This window comes from Urocitellus parryii, chromosome 10, assembly GCF_045843805.1.
Source record: "Urocitellus parryii isolate mUroPar1 chromosome 10, mUroPar1.hap1, whole genome shotgun sequence".
NCBI lineage: Eukaryota > Metazoa > Chordata > Mammalia > Rodentia > Sciuridae > Urocitellus > Urocitellus parryii.
In genome coordinates, this window is record NC_135540.1 from 49867687 (window position 1) to 49893413 (window position 25727).

Below are 25727 nucleotides of genomic sequence, written 5' to 3' on the forward strand. Positions count from 1 at the left end.
TGAGCCTGCTCCTGGGCCTGGTAACTGAGCATCTGGAAGGCTAAAGCTTCCAGAAGAAGCATGAAGTCAGAGCTATGCCTTATAACTAGGGTGACCTCACTCCTGGCTCACCAGAGTAATCCCAGTTGATAGCTCTGGTCCTGTTATCATTAAATGCACCCCACGTCCACTTATTAGAACATCCTAACTTAAAGGACCAAGTGACAGGGATAAATTAGTTGAAGGGAGAGGCTCCAGGAGGGAGGAAATCTTCAGCTACAGAGGAGGCAGCCCCTCTATGATCAAGAACTAGTTCAGTGCCTGGTGCATGGTTGGGGCTCAATAAACACATGTGTTGGGGACATGGGGAGACAACAAAGAATTGAGAGAAATTTCCTTGTATCTATACAGACTAGCAAAAATGGATGGAATCCTGTGAGAGATTCAAGCAGAGGAGGTCAGGGGTCATTTCTTGGTTCTGGGCTTGGTCAGGTGATGGAGGGACGATACAGATTAAAGAGGCAGGGAAGAGGAAGGATCAAGTATGACCCATGTAGTCATGTGGTCTTTATTTTTTATAAAATGAACATGATTCCAGTTCAGGCACAGTATAAAATTCACACATACTCTCCATAAAGGAGTCAAACCAACAAGAAGAACATAAAGGCAAAGCACTTAGGATATCTCACTCTTGGACACAGCCCTCCCCAATCTACTTGAGACCCTGCCAGGTGGAGAGAGGATGGTGGGGTGGTGGTGTTACAAAGGGGAAGACAACTAGTTGAGGCAGTTAGACTGTCCCCACCGCAGGTTGGCTGGAAGGGCCAGGAAGTGGGGGTAGAGAGGAACCCACTCAGAGGCTCCAGACCTGGAAGAGAGTGGGGAATAAAAAGGTACAGGTCTTGATCAACAATCAATCCTTCACTCCTCAAGAAACTTCCTCCCTCCACTCCTTTTCTAGTCTTAGGCTCTCTCACCTGGTTGGGGAGAGGAGAGAGTAGTGGCTTCCAGAGTTGAGAACAGGAAAAGCAGAGTAGAAGAGGCAGAGTCTGGATCTCTGAGTGGAATGCCTAAAGGAAAAGGAAGTCCCCACATAAATCCTATGGAAAGGGGCCTCTGGGAAAAACCAAGAGCGCCCTGGTCAGGTGATCTTGTTGCCACCTGAGTCAGTTGGAGCTCTTGTGCAGCAGAAGCTGTCCCCAAAGCAGGCAGCCTGTGACTATGGGCTGAAGCATGAAGTCAGAACTGTGTGTATTTTATGCTTCTCTGGACCCAAGGCTGGTGATGTAACTAAAACCCCAAAGCCCACTTTTTTTGCAGGAACCAAAAAGACCACCCCTTTTGATTTTTACTTCTGCACTTTGACAATGCCACAGGAAAAACAGACGCTGCAAACGTTACACTTGGAACCGACCACCTCCTGCCCCCTCATCACACCACACACACATTTTACCGGCCGTCCTCAGGATGTGCACTCAGTCCACACTTGATGGTGTTCTGTGGATCCCCAGCACTGGTGTACTGCCTACGTTGGGGGGCTGTGGCCTTCCAGGTCACCCACCATGGCTTGCTGAGCCCTCCACCTCTGCATAGGCATTTGGCTTGAAGTGAGATCAACACTTGCTCCCATCCTTCCTTTCCTCTTCCATTTCCTCTGGGAAAGTGGGGAGCCCAAGTCAACTCACATATGGCCTTTGATCCTTCTTACTCCACATTTATATCCTGCTCTCCAGGAGCGCTGGCCTTTCCCGGCATGAATGCCACCCGCAGACCTGCAAGGGCTGAAGGTATTTACATACATAGAAAGAGAGACAGAGAGCAGAGACAGGTGCGTAGTTAATCCCCATTGCAGAAGAGAAACCTGAGAACCAGAGGGATGAAGTCACTTTCCCCAGGGTCACTCAGCTAGCAAATGTCAGCTCCAGGTCTGGAAGTCACATCTCCTGAACTCTCACCAGTGCCATTGGCACGACACTCAGCCTCTGACAGTTGCTCCCGCACATGGACACGGCAGGCTCTTCAGACTTCTCTTGTCCTTCATCCGTGGAGGAAAACAGGAACACAGCCTCACCCCTCACGAGTCCTGTGTCCTGCAGGCCAGTCTGTGGGCCCTTCCTCAGGTCTAGATCCAGGCCTTGAAGAGTTCCTCAGAAGACAGCACAGTTGTGGCACAGACATCCACCTCTTCCCTTCTGCAGCTGATTAACTTCTGGGGTGAATTGGTTACTTTCTGAAAATTAATTTTCATCGATGATTATTAGATGTCACTAGTAGAAAGTAGTGAGAGTAAAGAGTGTCACAAAAATCCCAATTATTTGATGAAATTTCAAGCTGTTAAAAAAATCCCAAAGACAATTCCAACCCCTAGATCAGTGACTTCCAGCATTTGCTGAGGTCATCTCCCAGTTCACTGCCAAGCTATTCCCTCCAGGCCCTGATGCGTCAGTGCTCCAAAATTCCAGAATTCGGGGGGCGGGGGTGGGGGGGGGAACTAACCATTTTCCACCAAGCGCTGAAGAACAATGAACTAGTCTAAGATGCTTCATGAACAGCAACTATCACAGTGCCAAGTCCAGAGAAGGTGCTCATAAATGCAGTCTCTTTCTTACTCATATTTTTTTTTCCTGAGACCCTGGTGCATAATCATTGCTAGTTGCAAACATGCAGATACCCATTTATTCAAAGGGACTTCATTGCTAGTATGCTCACCTCCACAAATTCTCTGTGTTCTTTTACCTCCCACTGACCTCCTGGTCATCACTCCTAAAGTACATGCACACAAATGAACAGGCATGATGGTTTCCACCACCTTGGTCTCCTAGACATCAGCATCATCCAGCCAATCACCCTTGATCCTGTTTCTAAAGAGGCAGCTTCAGGGGTTTACTCTTGGTGTCCAACCGACAATAAGAAAAGATATCACACAAGAAGGGCTCTCTGAGCAGGAGTGTTAGCCTGGAGCGGCCATCAATTCACTGCTGCTGGTCCTAGTCAGATTCTCAGGATCCTGACTGCCAAACCTGTAGTGGTTTGCTTGATTATTTTCAAATCCTAGAGCAGTGCTGTCCAGTGAAAGCAATGAGAGCCGCATATGCAATTTTTAAAATCTAGCAGCACATTTTAAAAAGTAAAAAGAAATAGGTGGAGTTATTGTTAGTGATATACTTTATTTAACAGATACACCAAAATATTGTCATTTAACATGCAGTAAAAAATTACTGAAATTTTTCAAATCTTTTGTACTGTCCTCCCAATCTATCACATGACTTTAAAGGACAGCACAATTCTAAAACATTTAAATTAAATAATCCCAGCAGCTCAGAAGGCTGAAGCAGGAGGATTGCGAGTTCAAGGCCAGCCTCAGCAAAAGCGGTGTGCTAAGCAACTCAGGGAGAATCTGACTGTAAATAAAATTCAAAATAGGGCTGGGGATGTGGCTCAGTGGTTAAGTGCCACTGAGTTCAGTCTCCGGTACCCCTCAAAAAAAAAAATTAAACATTGTTGCACAATTAGAACTAACTTTCAAGCAAGGTTCCAATGATATTTTAGAAATATGTGTTATCATTTTTTTTAAATTTAGTTGTAGTTTATTTATTTTATTTGTTTTTATTTTTATGTGGTGCCAGATCAAACCCAGTGCCTCCTGCATGCTAGGCGAGTGCTCTACCACTGAGCCACAACCCAGGCCCCCCAAAATATGTTTTCAATATTTAAAAATCATGAGATTTCTCATAAGGATCTGGACTTCGAGGTTTCCTATTTACAACTTGGAGATCTCAGGCTGGGGTGTAGCTTGGTGGGAAAATGCATGTCTAGTTGGGTTTGATCGCCAGCACTGCAAAAAATAAATAAATGAATCTTGGAGGTCTGGCAGCACTGGCTCAGACCTTTGTGGCAACCTTCTGGAGCTAAAAAGCAGCTGCTTTCTTTAGATGGGATGATTTTCCCTGGGTCCATCACCTCTTCTTATTGAGTGATGGTCATTGTACTGCATTGACTTTTTTTTCCAGTACCTATTTGATCCCCAAAAGCACCTGAACTCACAAATGCCACTTTCTGTGAAGCACACAAGGCCTCATTTGGGGTGGTCCATTGTTACTAACTTGGGGCCATCTCTATGCTTGCCACCCACCTTATAGTAGAATATGACAGCAAGAAAAGAAAGAATGAAGTCAGTCACAGAAAGGAAAGAAAGACCCTTTAGCACCAGAGCCCCATCCCTGGGAAGCAACTATGGATGAAAGACATGGGGAAAAATTATATTTTTAAATAGAGAATATACACTGGACCGAATTAACATGATTGTCCTTGCATGGGTACTTTTGCTTTGACTGTTACATGGTGATATAAACTTTAATGGAAAGGAATTCTTCATGGCACATTTCAGAGTGCAGCCATCCCAATTGTAAAATTGTAGATATAGACATGTAACATTTCACCCACACAGATAAAATAAGCACAAACCTGGAAGGACATTTTGGAGAATTGCCAAGGATTTCCGATTGGTAATTTTCTATAGTTTAATTGGCAAGATGAGTGGATTTTGCAAGGCTGGCTGGAAATCGCTTTTTTTTTTTTTTTTTTTAACAGTTTGGAGGATTATGTATAAACAATGCAACTGTCGGAGAAGCTAGGCTCTGCTGAGAGAAGGGGGATGGTGGTAGTGATGCCCGGCTCCAGAATGTGTTTGGGATTTAATGGACACTAATGATCTATCTCTCACACAGCACCGTGGGGAAATGCATTGACTCAGAGAATTTGTCCACTTTAGAAATCCAGGGGAGAAAACAGAATAGAAGTTGGAATATCCAGGGAGGCATCTAGAGAGGTGGCCAGATGCACCGTGTGGGAACTGCTGGCTTCTGCTTCTCCCCACCATGGCACGGGCACATCCCCACCATGGCCCCGGGCACACTCACTCCTGTGCTCTGCGTTCCCTGGAGTAGAATAAGAATCCTAGGCTAGTGCAGAGCTAGGAACACCGGCAGGGACCCCTAGTCTTTGGGAGTCACTATGAAGTCCAAATTGCCCCCCATGTGCCCACGCCATCCCCACCAAAGACAAAGCATAGTCCAGACTTCCCATGTTCCCACACATGCTCTTTACCCTGATGCCCTTGGCAGATCAGTTGAATATATTGTGTTGGAGTATGTTATTGAATGTAGCCACTATTGGAACTGTAGAAAGGGACCAAGAAGGTTCAGCAGGACAGTTCAGAAGAGAAAAACTGTGTATGACTCCTGAAATGGCAAGCATCCTGGGCTGGGCAAACACCAGGTTGTATTCATGCCAGGTCCTGGGAGAAAGCAGAGGTGGCCTCAGGGAGGTGCCTATACCCTGGAGAAGGGAGATCTCTCCTAGACCCTCTGATTAGAAATTGCTGTGGTTTGAATATGTTCTCCCAAAAGCATGTATTGCAAACTGAATTCCCAAGGCAACAGCCTTAAGGTGGGATCTTTGAGAGATGATTAGCTGAGGGCTCTACTTTCACCAATGGATTGATGTAGATCGTAAAAGGACTTGAGAATGGGAAGAAAGAACCTACAGAATAGGAGAAAAACTGTGCTGCTTCTTCTGACAGACGATTAATAGCCAGAATATATAAAGAACTCAAAAAATTCAGCATCAAAAAAACTCAGCCAGGCTCTGTGGTGCACGCCTGTAATCCCAGCAGCTGGGAATGCTGAGGCAGAAGGATCCCAAGTTTAAAGCCAGCTCAGCAAAAGCGTGGTGCGAAGCAACTCAGTGAGACCCTATCTCTAAATAAAATGCAAAACAGGGCTGGGGATGTGGCTCAGTGGTTGAGTGTCCCTGTATTCAATCCCTGGTATTCCCCCCCCAAAAAAAACCCTCAATTTATTAATGAGCAAATGAAATAAACAGATGTCTCAAAAGAAGAAATGCAAATGGCCAACAAATACATTAAAAAATGTTCAACATAATTAGCAATTGGAGAAATGCAAACCAAAACTAAAATGAGATTTCATCTCACTCCAGTTAGAATGGCAACATCAAGCACACAAACAATAATAAATGCTGAAGAGGACATGGAGAGAAAGGAACACTTCTATACTGTTAGTAGGATTGTATATTTCTACAGCCACTACGGAAATCAGCACGGAGATTCCTCAAAAGACTAAGAATGAAACCACCATATGACCCAGCTATACCACTCCTCAGTATTTATCCTGAAGAATTAGTTGTTATACTATAGTGATCCATGCACACCCATGTTTATAGCAGCACAATTCACAACAGCCAAACTGTGGAACCAGCCTAGGTGTCCATTGATGGATGAATGGATAAAGAAAATGTGGTATATATACACAATGGAGTTTCAGCCAGTCATAAAGAATGGAACTTAAGAATATTATGTTAAGCAAAATAAGTCAAACCCAAAGGTCAAAGGTCATATTTTCCTCAGAAACAAATGAACTTCTATTGTTTATGAATTACCCAATCTGTGATATTCTATTCTAGCAATACAGACTGAGACAGGTGCTCTTCTCTAAAAACCAAAAAAACCACAAAAAGCATGCCATGCCCACCTAAGGCCTAAGGTACAGCCCTCTGATCAGCGTCATGCTGCAAGGAAAGAGGAAGCTTATTTACCAAGGTGTCTGGGAGGACCACCACGGGGCAGCAGGAGTACTGGAGCAGCTGACCCATTTTCCAGATGGAGAACGGCACAATCACGAGGATCAGCATGAAGCCAAGGAAGGCAAACAGGGCCAGGCCCAGCGGGAGAGCCTCTTCTGGAGACAGAAAGACAAGAAGACGCTTAGAAACCACAATGAAGGGGAAGCCTCCAAACCCAGGCCTCCCTTGACCCCTGGAGTTGACGCCAAATGTCAATCAAGACGGCAGAAGCCAGAAACCTGAGATTTGATAATGTGCCCTGGTGACCAAAATTGCCGCCATTTTTCTAAAATCTAAATTTTAGATTTAATCTAGAAAATCTAGATTAAGGTATGCTTTCCAGAAAGCTCCAGAGAAGATTAAAATCTCTTTCTCAGGAAGGGGAAGGGAGGAGCATTGTGTGTGAAGGCAAGAGTGGTGTTAGCACATACCTGGCACAGCTGCCAGAGGAAGGCACCCGGCCAGGCCCCAGAACTGGCTGGGTGGTAACCGAAAACAAAGTGTTTCCCAATTTGCTCTTGGCACTGATCCATCTTATGGAGGAGAATATTAAGTCCGGAAAACAGTCACATAATAACTATGATATATCAAGCCCCTGTTTTGTGGCTCCTCCTTCCAGCTCTATGCTGGGGGCTGGGTGGTAAACCCCTGTTCTCTGCAATGGGCATGAGTTTCTCTGCTTTTATAAGATGATTCTATGCTCAGAATGGTTAGGCAATTTACCCCAGGTCACACAGATAGGGTTAGCTCCAAAGCCCATAATTATTGTAATTGTAAATGTAGCAGAAAGGACCAGACCTGGGCATCTGGAGATGCAGAAGGGGAATGCAGTATTTTCCCATCTCTGTTCTGTGTAACCTGGAGTAGCTCATTTAAGCCCCCCCTGGTCGGGTAGTTAGCTCACAATGTGAAGGGTAACTTAGCCAGTGAGGCTGTGGAGAAGCTGGTAGTCACACAAGTGGCTGGGGCCATGCATATTGTTTCAAAGATTTTGAAAATTATTTTAGCAGTGTACATTGAGAGATACACAAATGTTCATACCCTTTCAATCCACTCCTATGATTTCAATTCCAAAAAAATAATTCCAAGAAAGGAAACAATTATATGCATCGGTCTGTTCATGGAAACTTCTGGAATACAGCAACAGAACCCCCTTCTCTGCCCAGAGTGGTCCCTGCCCCTCCCACCCCTCCAGGCATGTTCTGGTACATTTTCCTCATGGAACCCACTGATACCATCCCATCTTTTGCTTGTTGGGAGTCTGTCTCCACTAGAGGGGAGGTTCTTGAGAGCAGGGATTTCCCTGCTGTATCCAAGTGCACAGGCCAGGATTTGACACACAGTGAATACTCAGTAAATATTCATAAATAAAAGAATGAATATCATCTTCAAAAGCAAATGAAAGCTGGGTGTGGTGGCGCCTGCCTGTAATCCCAGCTGATCGGGAGGCTGATGCAGGAGAATCACAAGTTCAAAGCCAGCCTCAGTAAAAGCAAGGTGCTAAGCAACTCAGTAAGACCCTGTCTCTAAGTAAAATGTAAAATAGGACTGGAGACATGACTCAGTGGTTGAGTGACCCTAAGTTCAATCCCTGGTACCTCCCCTCCCCCAAAAAGCAAACAGAAGTGATTCAAATACCCAATAAAGGGGATTCACCAGAATGGTAGGCTAGTCATTCAGCTATTAAAATAAGAATTGGGACAGATACATACTTGGTTACTACAGCATGGTTTATAGTGGCAAAGGACTAGAAAACACAAAATATTCTCATTAATAAGGAGATATTAAATATACTGGTTTACTATGCAGCATTTAAAAAAACTGAGATGGACCCAAAGATACCGACATTAAATGATGCTCATGATATATTGCCAAGTGAAGACGAGCCAGGCACAGAACACTAGGTATGGGATAGGCCCCTTTGTGTGTGTGAGCACTGGAATCACACAGACAGTACTGGGAGGATTAAATGCCAGACTCACCAAAGGAAACCTCCTGAGTGGTATATGGGGAAGAGTGGACAATATTTAACTCTGACCCTTTTTAAAATTTCTGTGTTGATTGGATTTTTAAACAAGACATGATTTTTTTTGAAAGTGAATAAAATAATAATCAGAAAATTTACATGGGAACAGTTATAGATATGTTAGTTATTGGGGAAAAACAGAAAAATAGACACAGTGTTTATATGCTATAGAACTCCGACGTGTAGGTAATGACTGAGGGCTACGCTCCTTTGGAGGGCAATTTGAAAACAGCAATCAAAATTAAAGGTCTATACCTTCAACCAAGTCAATCTACCTCGAATAATTTATCCTTCAAATAAATGTATACCAGAAAAATTATCTTTTTTTTTTCTCACAATGTTGGGAGGGTCAAACTTAAGGTCTTGTGCATGCTAGACAAGCCCTCTACCACTGAGCTACACACCCATCCCTGGCAAAATAATCAATGTACTAGCGGAAATTAATTAGATTATTGGCTGTAATAGCAAAATATTTTGGGAAAAACTAAGTGCCCATTAATAGGGGACTAGTTAAATCAGTTATTTCATATACATATAATGAAATAGTATGTAGCAATAAAGAAGGATAAAGGAACTACTTTATTAATACGGCAAAATCTATAAGATACATAAAATGAAAAAGACAAGATCCAGAAAAATGTATAGAACATGCCACCATTTTTGCTAGCCTCAGCAACAGAGAGATGCTAAGCAACTCAGACAGACCCCTGTCTCTAAATAAAATACAAAATAGGGCTAGGGATGTGGCTCAGGGGTCAAGTGCCCCTGAGTTCAATTCCTAGTAACCACCCCACAAAGAAAAAGAAGGCAATACATGTAAACATATTCTCATTTACTTGTATATGCATTAAAAAGTCTTCAGAAGTATATGAAAGAAGTCCGTATCTATGGTAGAGGGTATAGGAATTTTATGGGTGGGGAAAATGGATATGGAAAATAAAATTTCCATGTGTCTCTTATATTTTTTGCACCATATGAATGTACTATATATTCAAGGCTAAAAGATCACTCACACACACACAAGTGGTGATATTTGAATGGTAGGATCACAGGATGTAGAATTTTGTTGGGTTTATTTTTTCCAAAAGGGTTTTCAAGTTATTCAAGTTTTTAGACCATAACATTTCAAGGGGGGTCTGGAGGTGTAGCTCAGTGGTAGAAAACTTGCCTCGCACCTGTGAGGCAATGAGTTCAATCCTTAGCACCACATAAAAAAATTAATTAATTAATTAAAGGTATTGTGTCCATCTACAACTAAAAAAAAAAAAAAATTTTTTTTTTTAATGTCAAGGGGGGGAAAAAAAAAAGAGGCTTCTGGAGACACTCCATAAAGCCCCTTCCAATAAAAGAAACTGTGGCATTGTATGGTGTATGACCTCCTTCCCAGGCTCGCCAAGGAACCTGGTGGCCTCTCCTGCAGCCACCTCTAATCACAGGCAGTATTCATCAGCCTTGACACATCTGGCCCAGGGAGGAGGAAGCTCTCACGGGGAGAGTGACAGCTGCTTAAAGATCCCCACCCAGCACTAGGATGGCCTCCTGCACACATTCACCACCGGAACCCACCCAGGTCTGTGAAATCAAGGGAAGGCTCAGAATCAAATGCACCTGAGCATGCACCAAGAGGGGCTGTCACCTCTGCGGGGGCCCAAGGGACAGGCAGATCTTCTTTACCTTGCACCTCCACACACTCTGCCTGGTTGAAGGCACTGTGCCTCCCGATGACCTTCACCAGAGACTGGGCCTTCACACGGTATGTGGATCCTGGGTCCATGGTTTCCGGGTGCACAGGAACGCCCCTACTCCTCACCACTTTGGTCTGTTCCTTTGGGAGAATAGAAAACACAGTTATTCTCTGAGGGTAGCAAGACTGGAAAGGTTGAGGAGAGCCAGGAAGGGAACACTGCAGAAATTTCCTATCTGGGGTACGTACAGAATGTTCCCTGTTACTCACGCATGTTTGCACTCACTTGCTCGTTTATCCACTCACGTTTATTAGGCACCTAATAAGTATCAGGCACTGTTCCAGGAACAGGGACAGAGCATATAACAAAGGAGGCAAAGTCTCTGCTGTTGTAGAGCTTTCGTGGGGAAGACCAACAATATATAAATACATGTCAGGTGGCCATAAAAGCTGTGCAGAGAAAAGGCAAGGGGCTAGAGAGTGACAGGGAGGCACTAGTTTAGACAATGTGGTTAGCGGAAACCTTTCTGAAAGGATGATACTTGAGCAGAGACTGGAAATTTGGAAATCTGACTGGGCAAGGATTTGGTATGGTCACTGCTGCCATAGAGATCAGTGCATAAAATCAGAGAGCTGGTGGGCCATGCCTCCCCACTTGCCCATCCATCCCTCTGTCTATGCACTCCGCTGTCCACCTTTCCACATCTACCGCCTGCCCCGGGCCTGTGCTCTGCATCTGAGCCTGCAGAGGCTTGTGTAGGCTGAGCCTAGGTGACTCAGGGCACATACTTCTCTTTCAGCACTGGCCCTGCCAGTTACAAGGGTGGGGAGCCACTCTGTCCCAAAGAATCTGAGGGAGCTGTGTGCTGCCTCCTGCCAGGTGCTGACCCTGTCCCCAGCACCACTCCACCTGTCTGGTTGGCAATGCCATGTCCTATCAGTTGGCTCTGACCTCATGGGGATAAGGGCTGGTATTATTGCCTGCCCTACCTGCCCCCACCCACCTTCCAGGGGACACTTCCCAACCTAAAGCCCCTATTGAGTGTGTGGCAGGGCATATGCACTGCCCTCAGACACCACTAAGTGATCTGGGATACCTCCGGTCTGAGAAGGGTCCTATCAGACCAACTAGCTCCCTGCAACCACTAACCTTGGCCCGATGAGCATGAACAATGGGATTCCTCTCCAAAGACTTTGGTCTTGGGAAACTGAATACCTAGATCTGGAAGTAGGGATAAAGGGGAGAGGATACTGTGAGAGGCCTCAGGCTCAGAGGCCTTGAGTGGCTGGGAAGGCACCATCATAGGCGTATGGTGGAAGGTGTGATGAAGGGCAGGGCCTGGGAGTAAGCTGGGCAGGGAGCCACAGGAAGAGGACTCAGCGGAAGGAAGCAAGGCCACCACAGGTAGGGGTCCCTGGAGAAAGGAGACTCTGCCAGCTCTGCTCAGGGATTCTGTGAGAGCCCATATTAATACTCTGAGAAAGCCCATTACTTCCTGGTGCTAATGGGAGCGGGCCTCTAGGCCCTGTCTCCCTCTCAGCTTGGACAGGGGCTCCATGGATTTGAGTGTCCCCCCACTTTCCATTGGTGCCCCACCCCTTCTGCTGCTGCTGTTTTGTGAGAGCTGGACTCCACTCACCTGGACTACAGCAGCCTTCCCACGGGGAGGGGCAGCTCCCTCCCAGGCTTTCTGCATGGCCTACCTGCTCCTAATTAAATGGGCTTATTCATAAGCCAGCTCCTGGCTGGCTGCCCCCTTCTGTTCCCTGCCAAGATCCACACCCTCAAGAGGCTTGTACCAGCCTCGTAGGCTCTTGAAATCATCCAGTTGATCTGGAACACCCTGGCCTGCTTCCCTTAACTGGCTGAGGAGATCAGCTGATGAGAGAGGAGAAAAGTCCATTCAAAAGATGTTCCAGGTCAATCTAGCTTAGTTTGGGGCATGAGGCTGTCCCCCAAACTTCAGCAGATCTGCCTGAAAATGTTCCCAGCCAAGACCAAAGTGGATTAAGGCATTTTATTTTTTAAAGAGGCCCACGGAATGGTCAGCATCTAGTCATCTCTCCCTCCACAGGCTTCACCCAGAGCTGCTCATTCTCAGGCTGCCCAGACAGTGAGCACTGCAGGACCTGGCTCTCCTTACCCACCCTCAGAGAGCTGTGCCATCTCCCCGCAAAGCCCGACTCACCTTGGCACCAGGCTCCCTCCTCCAGTAGGCCACGAGGAACTCAAACTGTGGCCCCAGGTCTTCCAGTTCAATAACCAGGTGGAAGCCATCCTTGGACACCTCCATCCTGGGTGGGGTGAGGATGGCTGTTGGCAAGACAAGGGCAGAATCAAAGCCAGTCCCAGCAGGACCACTTTTTTAATGATGAATGAATGAAACCCAAATGGCAAAGATTTACTATGATTCTGGTTTTTTTTTTTTTTTTTGGCCTCTTAACTTCGATAAAGTCTTCTATTCTTTTCCAGAAATATATATACTCAAAAAAAGAGGAAAAGGGATTACATACTCAAGTAGACATTATTACTTTCCCTTCTAAAATTGTGTGCTCCAGGTTCCACTAACCTAATATTTTAGTAGACATTGCTCTTCACCTTGGCTCATCTAATGAGCAGATGCCGTTTCTTAATGCTTGCCAAACACCTGCCTGAACTTGGATCTATGTGGAGCATAGCTGGGCCCCATCTTTTCCCCTTAGGAATGAACATACCTAGCAGGGCATGTGCATCCCTATAGTTCTCATAGACAGTGGCATGTACAGGCATCTGAATACTTTCAGACATCTGCAAACCACCAGAGGCCTGTGGATAGGTTAGCTATTCTGTTCTAGGCCTCATCTCACATCCTGACAGAGGGATATTATTGGCAAGTCAAAGGCTTTTTACAAATTTTAACATTGACTCTAGAAATTACAATTTAAATATAAATATCATCTTTTACATTACTTGGATCCCAAAGAGAGAGGAATCCCCACCAGCAGGCCAAGAACAGAAGGGGTCACAGAGGCAGCTCCCACCCCCTCGCTACTGATGATGAATCCATATGTGCCTTGCAGATCCAGGTCCTCTGACCTCCATCTTTATGGAGGATAGATATTATTAGAGAAAATGACCCGAAGTTCAGAGAAGAATTTTTTGACAGTGTTGGGCCAGGAACCTCTGTCCTAAGCATTCTGCATACTTGTCTCATTTAATCCACCCAGGAAACCTAAGAGGGTAAATATTATTCTGTTTGTATGGAAATGTTAAGGGACTTTCCCAGAATCACAGTTAATGACCAGAATTTGAGCCCATGTCTATGTTTCTAGCTCCCCCATGAGGGGTGTTTATTCTTTGTACCAGGCAATCCCAAGTCCAGCTATAATTAAAATAACTAGGAAGAATTTTGAACTCCCAATGACCAGGATGCACACAAATCAGTCAAATCAGATCCTCCAGGAATGGGCCCCAGGAGTGTGGTTCTCAAGCTCCTCCTCGACTCCAGCATGCAGTTGAGGCTAAGAACCTCTGCTCCCAACAAGGTTAAGGGCAGAAGATCCTCCGTAGGGGAGCCTTAAAGAAGGATCTTTCACATTCCTGGGGAAAAGTCAGAGTGGCCTTTTACAAACAGAAAAGGACAGACGGAATGCCTTTAAGAGATCACCAAGCCACCCAGCCCAGTTGCTGATTCCACTGTGCAGGGATAGCTCAAGAACACATCTTCAACCTTCTGATGCAAGTACGGGCTCCTTTCTTCAGCTCCCCCTGCAGCAAGACCTTTTCCTGTTTATTCTGGCCTTCTCAGCCCATGTTTGACAGCACAGCCCTGCCCACATAGTTTGGAAGGCACTCCCTTATCTATTTGACCCAGTCTTCCTTCCAACAGCTGCCAATCCCCAGCAATAGTCTTGGCATCTCCCAGGTGCCAGAGGGAGGTGGTGCTGGGTGCTACCTGGGTACTGCAGGCAGAAGCAGAGCTGCAGTGCCCTCCCCCAGTGCCTAGGATCCTGCCATTTCCACTAAGTCCTCCCATTGCCTGGGAAGGAGGCCAGAGGGAGGAATCCATTTTTGGCACCACAATTCCTACTGGTATTTCATTCCAACAATCCTGTTCCTGCCCCACCCCTCCACTCCTCTGTTCTCTGGCTCTCGACTCCAGGCATCCCTAGAGCAAAAAGTGATAACACCTACCTACAGTTGAGTGCTATGGTAGGATAGCACTCCGCTGAATAATTTACACATTTCTTCTCCTGTGGTCCCTACAACTATCCAGTGAAGAAACCTGTTGCCCCTTTTACAGACGAAAAGGCAGGGACCCAAGCATCAAGTGACTGAACTGGGATTTGAACCACATCCCTCAAGTTCCACGGGGCCAACTTCCCTTTCAAAGCTGTCTTCATCTTCCTCAGCCTCTTGCTTGGGCGCTTCCACCTTCTAAGGTCCACCCAATGTCACAAGCTCATTACTTCCTCTGCCCTCACTCACAGCAGAGAATCTTCTGCCACCTCTGAATAAAAGGCTACCAAAGGCCCTTGCCCTTGTTCTTCCTGCAGCTCCCAACCGTCTGCATTCTCACCCACACCTGCTTAGGGGAAGAGCTGCCCTGTTGCTTCCCACCTCCATCAGTCTTCCACCTCGGCAACCACACTGTCATCCCCTCCATTCCATGAGGTCACTTTCTTGAGGACCCGTGCAGGGGCCTCCTTCAGCCTTTTCTCCCTCCATGACCTCCCAGCCCATCCATCTTCTCTCCATAGACATGTTAAACCCTGAGGTTCCCCAAGACCCCAGGGTCTCTTTGTCTCCCATATCTTCTCCCTGGATAATCTTATACTCTCCCAAATCTTTAGCTACCAACTCTGTGTTGTGTGTCTCTGGCTTTGACCTCTCTGAGGCCCAGATCCTGATGTCCAGCTGCCAGTCAGGCATCCATGGCATGCTATTCTGCTGGAATCTCCATCACAAAGGGCACAGAGACACAGATGTCTCTCATTGCTCAAGACCAGTTGCTTCTCCCAGTGTCTCTGCTTTGGATGGCATTCTCTCTGACTCTAATCAGAAGCTGGATACCATCACCATCTCTCCCAGCCCTATCCCCTAATAACTGGTCTCCAAGCCCCGTCCTTTCTAACTCATCATGTCTCTTGAATTCATCCTTTTCTCCTCCTCCTTCTCCTCCACGCTTGGGACTGGGCTCCATCTTGAATCAGCTGGAGTGTTACAACCCTCTCCTCGCTCTTCCGCTGCTCTGGACAGGCTTGCCCATTCCAGGTCACTTTCCACACAGCAGCCAGAAGGATTGTGCTGTGAGACAGACTAGACACTCTCTCTTCCATGGCTACCTTCTGTTGACTTGACAAGCTTCATATCAAAGCCACATGGATAGCTGCTTCTCTACCCCCTGCCATCCATCAAGTCCTGGCTTCTACTGTTTTCCACCTCTGCACATCCTTTCATGCTCTGGCCATTGCTTGCACTCAGCTATATGTGAACACCTACCCAGATTCTTGTCTTCTTTTTCAATCATTTTCCAGGTACTATAGCAATTAGAAGAGTCATTTCCCAGCAACCACAGAAGGGTACTATTTCTCATGGCCATTAAAGAAATAGATCTTTTTAAACAACAAAGTTGCTGACAGTCAGTAAATATGGAATTCAGGAGGCACCAGAAGGGAGGCAGTATAAGATTTATGGAGGTACAAGTGGTGTAGTCAGAGGCAATCTTAGAGCTATCTCCCTATTTCTGGAATAGCCAGGTTCCCAATGCCAGGGTCTCCACCATCCATAAACCCTGACCAAGACAGTCAGCAACGACATCCAAAGTCAAAGAACCAAAGAGAGGGAAGTGATCAGCAATTTTAAAAATATATCAGTGAGCTGGGGGTTTAGCTCAGTGGTCGCGTGCTTGCCTAGCCCATGTGAGGCACTGGGTTTGATCCTCAGCACCTCATTAAATAAATCAACAAACAAATAAAAACAAAGGTATCATGTCCATCTATAACTAAACCAAAAATGTATCAGTAAGAGTGGTTTACATCCACCATACTCTGGCTTTGCAAGATTATTTTGATGATAAAAAGGATCCTGAAAGTCTTGGTGAACGTGAGAAGGGGAGCATGGTAGAGCACAGAGTAAGGGAAAAAAGTGCCTTACTTGAGTCTCGATTAAAGGGGTGCTTCAGGGTGCTCCAGGCAGAAGTCTGGGAGCCCAATGTGGCCCTGACGCGGAGTTTGTAAGGGACTGTGGCAGTGATGTCATCCGTGACGTCACACTTGGGTTCTTCAATGACTGTGCACCAGCTGGTGGGGATCCAGATCCAGCTTATGTACAGGCTCTCGTACTCTCTGGCCAAAGAAAAGAAGATGCAGCGTCACACCAACCCCTTGACCCAGGCGCAAAGGTGATGGGAACTGTCTCCATTCTCCCACTCTTCATAGTCAGCATTTGCTCCCCACCCCCAGCTCCTCCACTCTCTTCCCTCACCAACCATCCATTCTTCACTCCTTTTGTCACCAGCCAAGGGAAACCTAGGCATGAACCCCAATCTGTGTATTTCTCTCCATGTCCACAGTCAACACCCTTATCTCAGCCACCCTCATGTCCTGCCTTGCTGAGGTCTCCCAGCCTCCACTCTTGCTGTTCTTCAAGCCATTCACCACCCTCAGCATACCATGACATTTCTGTCTTCCATGGCTTTTTACAGCACTTAAAATGGAATCCAAACTCATCCCCATTGCTATAAGACTCTGGCCTTCTCTCTCACCCTGCTCAGAAGAGAGATATTCTTGCCACACTGACCTCCTGGTCATTTCTCCCAGAATGCTGATCTCTTAATTCCAAAGGACCTTTGACCAGCTGTTCACTCTCTCAAATGATCTGTCCCTGCTATTCACAGGGATGGTTCCTTGCAGATCTGATGTAAGGATCACCACCTCAGAGAGGCCTTTCCAACCACCTATTATAAAGCAGCTGTAGAGTCAGCCCTTTTGCCTCAGCCTTACAGTTGTTCTAGCACAAATCACTCTCTGAAATTGCCTCAAGCATTGCTACCCAGTAGAACTTTCTGAATTGATGGAAATGTTCAGTACTGGTAGTGCTCAATATGGCAGCCACTAGCCACGTACGGCCCTGGAGCATCCAAAATGTGACCAGTGTGACTGGGAAGCAGATATTTGAGTTTAATTTAAATTAATTTAAACTTAAATAACTCCCTGTAGCTAAAGGATACCATATTGAAAAAGAATGGACCTAGTATATTTTCTGCCCATCTCCTCCTTCATATATTAAGTTCCCTATATCCAGAAATGTTGTCAGCTGTGTCTTGAGCCTACAATACTTACACACTTCTAAATAATGTGATCAGTTTGTATTTATTGCCAATGAAATACATTGAGCACTTTCTCTGCTGCTGTCACTACTCAACAGTTGCAAATTCCTGGAGAAGACTAGAGCCTGGTAGGCCCCAGGGCCAGCTGATCTTTAGGGTGAATATTTGTTTTGGCTTCTAAGTACAAGACTATATATAGTCAAGAAAACTGAGATCTCTCTCTCCTCCCAAAGGATCTGGGTCTCCAATGATTTGTCTATCTCAAGTCAGGGTCAAACTCTTTGGACAGCTGACTCACTGTTGAAAAGAAGCCACAACAAAATGTATGTCTACACATTCATGTTTCTAGAGAGTTCACTGTCAAAACCAAAGGGCAGTTCCTTGCTTCCTTGACTCTTTCAATGCCCACTCACACAGAGGGGGCAGATCATTGGAGATAATCCATCCCTGGGCTCACAAGGCCTCCTTGAGCCAAGAAGGAAGGGGCTGTGTCTCCAGGAACTAATTGCTGTCTGAGGGAGGAAAAATTATTCAAATAAAAACCAATCACTCACCCCTGATACTCAACAGAATAGTGTACTGTTTCTCCAGGCAGGATCACTGGGCTCCATGTCAAGAGATGCTTCATGTTGGTTGAGTTCACAGAGAGGTTCTGAGGGGCAGGCAGACTGGCCACTCCATCTGGGTGAAGGCAGAGAGGAAGGCTGAGGGGTGGCTGACATGGGGGAATGCCACAGCTTCAGACTGGTAGCGTCCAGTGAAAGGCCACACAGGTTTATGAATGATGACAACTCCAATTTTATCATACTTGTGTTAATGCTAAGTTTTGGCTACCATAATTATAATTCTGCCTTTGTGATAAAAAGGCATATTAACAATAATAATGGGTAATCTTAAGCAAGATTTTATATTCTATTAAGCTATGTGCTAGATTGTTCCTTTAATCCTCATTACCCTACTGGGACTAAGGACCATTGGTTCATCCACTATACAAATGAGAAAATCAAACCCTATTATATAGGCATGATATGTATGTACTTATTTTAACAAACATATAAAAATTGTACATATTTATGGTACACCTACCACATGGTGCTTTGATACACACACATACTGTGTAATGTTCAAATCAGTATCTATCTCCTCAAACATGTGTTATTACTTTGTGGGGAAAAAACATCCAAAGTCCTTTCTTCCAGCCTTTTAGAAATATCTAATACATTATCTATACTCACTCTACTGTGCAATATCAGAATTTTTTTCACACCAATTCATGTCTTTATATAGTACAATTCTTATTACACATATATATCACAATTTTTCATATCTGTTTGTATATAAAGTATATTGACACCCAATTTGTGTCTTCATACATGTACTTTGGTTAATGATGTCCATCATATTCCACCATCCTTGCTAATCCCCTGTCCCCTCCCTTTCCTTTTCACCCCTCTTTCCTATCTAGAATTCATCTATTCCTCCCATGCTCCTCCTCCCTACCCCATTATGAGTCAACCTCCTTATATCAGAGAAAATATTCGGCATTTTTTTGGGGGGAATTGGCTAATTTCACTTAGTATCATCTTTTCCAACACCATCCATTTACCTGCAAATACCATGATTTTATTCTCTCATATTGCTGAGTAAAATTCCATTGAGTATATATGCCACATTTTTTTTATATCCATTCATCCACTGAAGGGCATCTAGGTTGGCTCCACAGTTTAGCTATTATGAATTGTGCTGCTATAAACATTGATGTGGCTGTGTCCCTGTAGTATGCTGTTTTTAAGTCCTTTGGGTACAGCCCGAGGAGAGAGATAGCTGGGTCAAATGGTGGTTCCATTCCCAGATTTCCAAGGAATCTCCATACTGCTTTCCATATTGGCTGCACCAATTTGCAGTCCCACCAGCAATGTATGAGTGTGCCTTTTTCCCCACATCCTCCCCTACACTTATGGTTGTTGTCTTCACAATAGCTGCCATTCAGAATATCAGAATTTCTCAAATTTAAATATAATTTAGTACCTGTTGGCCAAACTGTTTCCTCTTCCCTCCCTCTCTCCTACTCCCCTCATGCTCTGGTAATCACCACTCTGTTCTAAATCTCTATGAGATCCACATTTTGGGATCCCACATCTGAATGAGATCATGTAATATCTCTGATTCTGCCTGGTTTCATTTAATGTAATATCCTCCAGTTACATCCACGATGTTGCAAATGAAATAATTTCATCCTTTTTATGGACAAACAGTATTCCACTGTACATGTACCACAGTTTTGTCTTTTTATAAATTAATCATTTAGGTTATTTCCATCTCTTGTCTATTGTGAATAGTGCTGCAATGAACACAGGGATGTAGATATCTCTTCAACATACTGATTTCATTTCCTTTGGATATATACCCAGTAGTATGATTGCTGGATCATATGGTAGTCTTATTTTTTAATTTTTTGAGAAAGCTCCACACAGTTTTCAATAGTCACTATATTAATTTATATTCCTAATAATAGTGTGCAAATATTCCCATACTTGTCAGTACTTGTTATCTTTAATCTCTTTGATAATAGACATTTGTTTTTGGTCTGTCCTGGAAATTAAACCCAGAGTCTTAAACATGCTAGGCAAGCATTCTGCCATTGAGCTACAACCCAACCCTGATAAGTCACTCTTACTGGGGTGAGGTGTTAAATCATTGTGGTTTTGATTTGCATTTACCTTATGATTAATGATATTGAACATTTTTCATATACTTGTTAGCCATTTGTGTGTCTTTTTAAAAATAAATGTCTATTTAGATCTATTATCCATTTTTTCAATTAGATTATTTGGGTGTTTTGTTTGTTTTGCTATTTGAATTCCTTATATATTCTGGACATTAACCCTGAAGGACATTGCTTATGACAGGCCCTTATTCCAGGCTTTGAGGCAGTCATGTGCTATGTCACCTTAAGCAACTTGAATTAATCTGAGCCTCCCACTCCTTTGTGGCAAACCCATGCAGGTTCTTGCCAGCTTCTTGTCATATTCCTCTCCTGCTCATGCCAACATTTGGTATGAAAGCACATCCCTTCATGGCCTCTAACAGTGCAAAATGGGCCATCAGCTTCCAGGTGGGGAGTGCAGGCTCAGGTCAGCTATGAAGTGAGTCCAGTCATAAGAGGTGCTAAGCCAGCCTAGAGACTCCACCCCAGAGCAATTGCAAGGCCATGAGCCAATCTGGGACATAAGTATCTGCTCACATAGATGTGTGCGGTACACCCAGAATGGTTTGCTTAGAATGAAAGAAGCCTGTGAAGCTGAATCTACTCTCATAAGGACTTTGGGTACCCCAAAGCGTAACCTTGCAGGTAACCCCAGAGTGATCTTGACCCTCTACTGAAATCCTCTCTTCTCCATTTTACATGCTCCTATTTTAATGCCCAATACCTGCCTCTTTTTGCTGTTATAATCACAGTGATAACATCAACAGCACAGTGGAGTGAGGGGACAGCTGGGGCCCTCTGTGCCTATCTCCATATTGGCACCTGCTATTTGTTATCAAGCCCTCTTACCACAAAGAAATGGGGCCAGGGGGCTTCTGGGGACACCCCATCTGATTCCCTTGCCTATTCTCTAATGTAGGACACTGGTGATACACTTTCATCTCACACGTACTAGCCACAGTCAGCCCTATGAGGAAACACCTGGGGCACCCACAAGGAGGCTTCCTGACCTCCCAATTCCTCACTTTGAAATCATCAAAGAGATGGAAAGGAAAAAGGTCATGTGGGGGTGGAGGTAGGACAGGAGGGTGAAGCATGGTCTCCTCTGACATCCTTCCTCTGGGAAAATTAAAAAAAAAACTATTTTGGAAATATGAAGCTGTATAAATGTAAGGCTACATTTCATATAATAAAAATTATGTATTAATATAATTTATTCATTAATATACTTCAATTATATACTTTAAAAGCCCTCAAAAATTAAGTCTTCAGACCCAGATGGTTTCACTAGAGAATGCTACCAAACATTTACAGAAGAATTAACACAAACTTTACACACACTATTTCAATACATAGAAGAGGAAAGAAAACTTTCCAACTTATTTTATGAGGCTAGTATTACCCTGATGGCAAAACCAGACAAAGATAATTTATATTTCGTTTGTTTGTTTACAATGCTGGAGATTGAACACAGAGTCTTGTATGTGCTAGGCAAATTCTCTACCACTGAGATACAGCCCCAACCCAAACAAAAATAACTTGCATAAGTGTTTTTACGAACTTAGGTGCAAAAAAATCAATAAAATATTAGTAATCCAAATCTAATAATGTATAAAAATTATGACCAAGTAGGATTTTTTCCAGGTATGCAAGGGTGGTTCAACATTTAAAAATCAACTAGTGCAATCCACCATGTCAATAAACTAAAGAAGAAAAACCACATAATCTTTTCAGTTGACACAGAAAAAGTATTTATAAAACCTAACACTCATACATGATTAAAACAAAACAAAGTCTCTCTTCAATTAAAAAGAGCAAAGAGTTTATGTGAACTTGAGAAAGACCATCCACAAAAAGTCTACAGCTATGATTTTAGCAACATAGTAAGAGACTGAATTCTTCCCCACTATGAACAAGAATAGGCAAGGATTTCCACTCTCACCACTCTTATTCAACAGAATACTAGAAATTCTAGTCACTGTATTAAGGAATGCAAAAGAATAAAAAAATACAGATTAGAAAGGAAGGAGTAAAACTCCCTCAATTTACAGATGATATAATAGTGTATGTAGAAAATCCCATGGAATAAAACAAGAACAAAAACAATTCTTGATATTCCAAGTAAGTTCGAAAGACATAAGATAAACAAAAATTAATCATATTTCCATAGATTAGCAATGAAGATTTACACATAGAAATTAAAACTACAATCACTCAAAAAAACAGTGAAATGCATGAATGCAAATCCAACAAAATATATCAGGATTGATATGGAGAAAAGTTTTCAATGTTGATGTGAAAAACTAAAAAAGACTTAAATAAATGGAGAGACATATCATGTTCACGGATTGGAATATTCAAAATAGTTCAGATGGCAATTCTCCTCCAAACTGACACACAGGTTTCACACAATTCTATCAAAGGCCTGTCAAGATTGTTTTTGTAAATTTTATTTTAAAAGGCAAAGGAATTAGAATAACTAAAACTACTTTTTCTTCTCTGTGTGTGTGTATGTATATACATATATATATGTATATACATATATATACATACATATATATATATATATATACACACACTCAGCATGTGCTGAGCAGCTAACTAACTCAAACTAAAATAATTTTGCAAATAAAGCAGAGGAACTAATCTACTCAATTCCAAGAATTATAATAAAAATTGGAAGCACTCCCTCTAAAAACTGGAACAATACAGGGATGCTCTCTTTCACCACTCCTATTCAACACTGTCCTTAAATTCTAGCCAGAGCAATTAGACAGATGAAAGAAATTAAAGGAATATGAAAATAGGAAATAGGAAAAGAAGAACTCAAACTATCATTATTTGCTGACGACATGATTCTATAGAGGATCCAAGAAACTCCACAAGAAAACTTCTAGAATTAATAAATGAATTCAGAAAAGTAGCAGGATATAAAATCAATACACATAAATCAAATGCATTTCTATATATCAGTGATGAATCTTCTGAAAAAGAAATTAGAAAAACTACTCCATTCACAATAACCTCAAAAAAAAAAAAAAAACAACTTGGGAATCAACAAAAGAGGTGAAAGACCTGTACAATGAAAACTACAGAACACTAAAGAAAGAAATTGAAGAACACCTTAGAAGACGGAACAATCTCCATGCTCTTTGACAGGCAAAATTAATATTGTCAAAATGGCCATACTACCCAAAGTGCTATTCAGATTCAATGTGATTCCAATTAAAATCCCATCATTCCTTATAGAAATAGAAAAAGCAATCATGACATTCATTTAAAAAAATAAGAGACCCAGAATAGCCAAAGCAATTCTTAGCAAGAAGAGTGAAGTAGGAGACAACACAATACCGGGCCTTAAACTATACTACAAAGCTATAGTAACAAAAAAATGGCATGGTATTAGCACCAAAATAGACATGTAGGGCAATGGTACAGAATAGAAGACACAGAGACAAATCCACATAAAAACAGTTATCTCATACTAGACAAGAAGCCCACTCATTCCATCAGCACACTCTACCTTGTCACCCTGATGGTCTCTTCATTGTCATCACCATTTTTTTTTAATTTTGTAGGGAAGTTTTAGGGTCACAGCAAAACTAAATGGAAAGTAAACAGGGTTCCCTGCCATGGACTGAATGAATGTCCTCCTCCTTCATTTTCTCTCTCCTGTATGAGGACACAGCAAGAAGATATCCATTTGAAAAAGGGCCTTCATCAGGAACTGAATTGGCCAGCACTTTGATCTTAGTCCCCCAAGCCTTCAAACCTGGGAAGGATAAGTTTCTGTTGGTTAAGCCGTCCAGTCTGTGGCATTTTGTTACGGCATCCCAAGATGGCTACCACATTGACATAGGCCCTTTCACATACACAAAACCCCCTTGCCATCAATATCCCACACATCAGAGTCTTGCATTTGTTGAAATCAATGAACCAATATTGACACATCACATTTCTTTTGCAAATATTTTCTCCCAGTCTATGGCTTATCTTGTTCTCATGACAGTGTTTCATCATCTAACATTTTTATGTCTAATTATGTATGCACAAAGATTATCTAGTGCATGCCACAGCTTATGAATACATATTTGCAGGATACTGGAGAGTAAATACCCAGAATCAGAATTGTTGGGTCAGTGTGTTTGCATTACTAATCAATGTTACCAAATTAACCTTCTTATGGGTTAAATCCATTTAATTCTCTTACCAGCAATGTAACTATACTCCCACTAGACACTCATTAAAACAGTGGACTGTTAAACTTTAGACTCCTAATGGACAAACCATCCAACATACTCCAGAGAATGTACGAGTGCCATAAGAAGAAAATAAGGTCAGCCTACAGCAATGGGCAGCTGATGCCCCAGGCTGGGAGGAGCACTGGCCATGGAACCAGGGCTGCTGGGCAGCAGAAGCCTCCACAGCCCTGCAGGGAGTCTGGAGCACAGCTCTGCAGAACCATGCTCAGCCCTAGACAGATGCACATGAGTTCCCATCACAGGCTCGAGTGTGACAGTCCCAGGTGCATGCCTGTCATGCCAGCCACCAGGGAGGCTGAGGAAGAGGAACCTTTGAGGTCAGCCTTGGCAATTAGACCTTGTGGCCAAGGGGGAAAAAATTACAAGGGTCTCTGAGGGTGGAGCTCAGGTAGGTCACTTGCCTAACAGACTCAAGGACCTGGGTTCAATCCCCAGAACCACACATACACCAAAAAGTGACCTTGGAACATGGTTTAAAATGATGGGTCAGGTACACAGAAGGAAACAGGAGAGGGTTTTTAAAGCGAGGACTTAAAACAAAATCCACAGGTGCCACAGGAAAACAAAAGGACACAGAGTCAGTGAGACCTGAAATACCTGGGAGGGTCTGTCTTTTAAACCGCCTCCTGCTCCCCAGGTCACCTGGGCTCCTCCGTCGCCCTCCCCTCTCCAGGGGGCCTGCGGGTCAGGCCACCTCTTCTCCTCTGAGGTCCACTGCGCAGGCCACACTGCTGAAGCCACCGCATCCTGAACAGGACCCTGCAAATCAAAACCCACCCGCTGTGACCAGCAGCTCCGCTGAGGAGAGCCCTCAGGTGAGAACAGGGACAGCGGGGTGGGGCGGTGGGCGCTGTGGGGACCGCCCCGGTGGCTCCAGGGGACAGGCAACCCGGGACCTAGGCTCCAGGGCGGTGGCAGAGTCCTCCCGGGGTCCCACCCTCGTGTGGGCGCCTAGACCCGGGCCCCTCCAGGCCAGCTCACCTTCTCCGCTCCCGGCCAGCTCACCTTCTCCGCTCCTGGATCCCGGGAGCCGGACCCACCAGACCCGGACCTGCAGCCCCGCCTCCAGGGCGCTACTTCCGGGCTCCTCCCCCACGGAGCTGTGCGCGACCGCGGCTCC

General features: G+C 44.1%; 1 protein-coding gene across 1 annotated transcript; it reads right to left on the reverse strand.

Annotated features, from left to right (window-relative positions):
- Positions 1-578: 578 nt before the first annotated feature.
- On the reverse strand, positions 579-25727 carry LOC144257261 (interleukin-20 receptor subunit beta-like). Its single transcript, XM_077803412.1, has 8 exons — positions 25589-25727; positions 25205-25366; positions 18193-18319; positions 16465-16655; positions 12518-12642; positions 10319-10469; positions 6592-6734; positions 579-2209 (listed from the first exon to the last, which is right to left on the reverse strand). The coding sequence occupies exons 3-8, from the start codon at positions 18264-18266 to the stop codon at positions 2102-2104; spliced, it is 792 nt and encodes a 263-aa protein (XP_077659538.1). The 5' UTR covers positions 18267-18319; positions 25205-25366; positions 25589-25727; the 3' UTR covers positions 579-2101.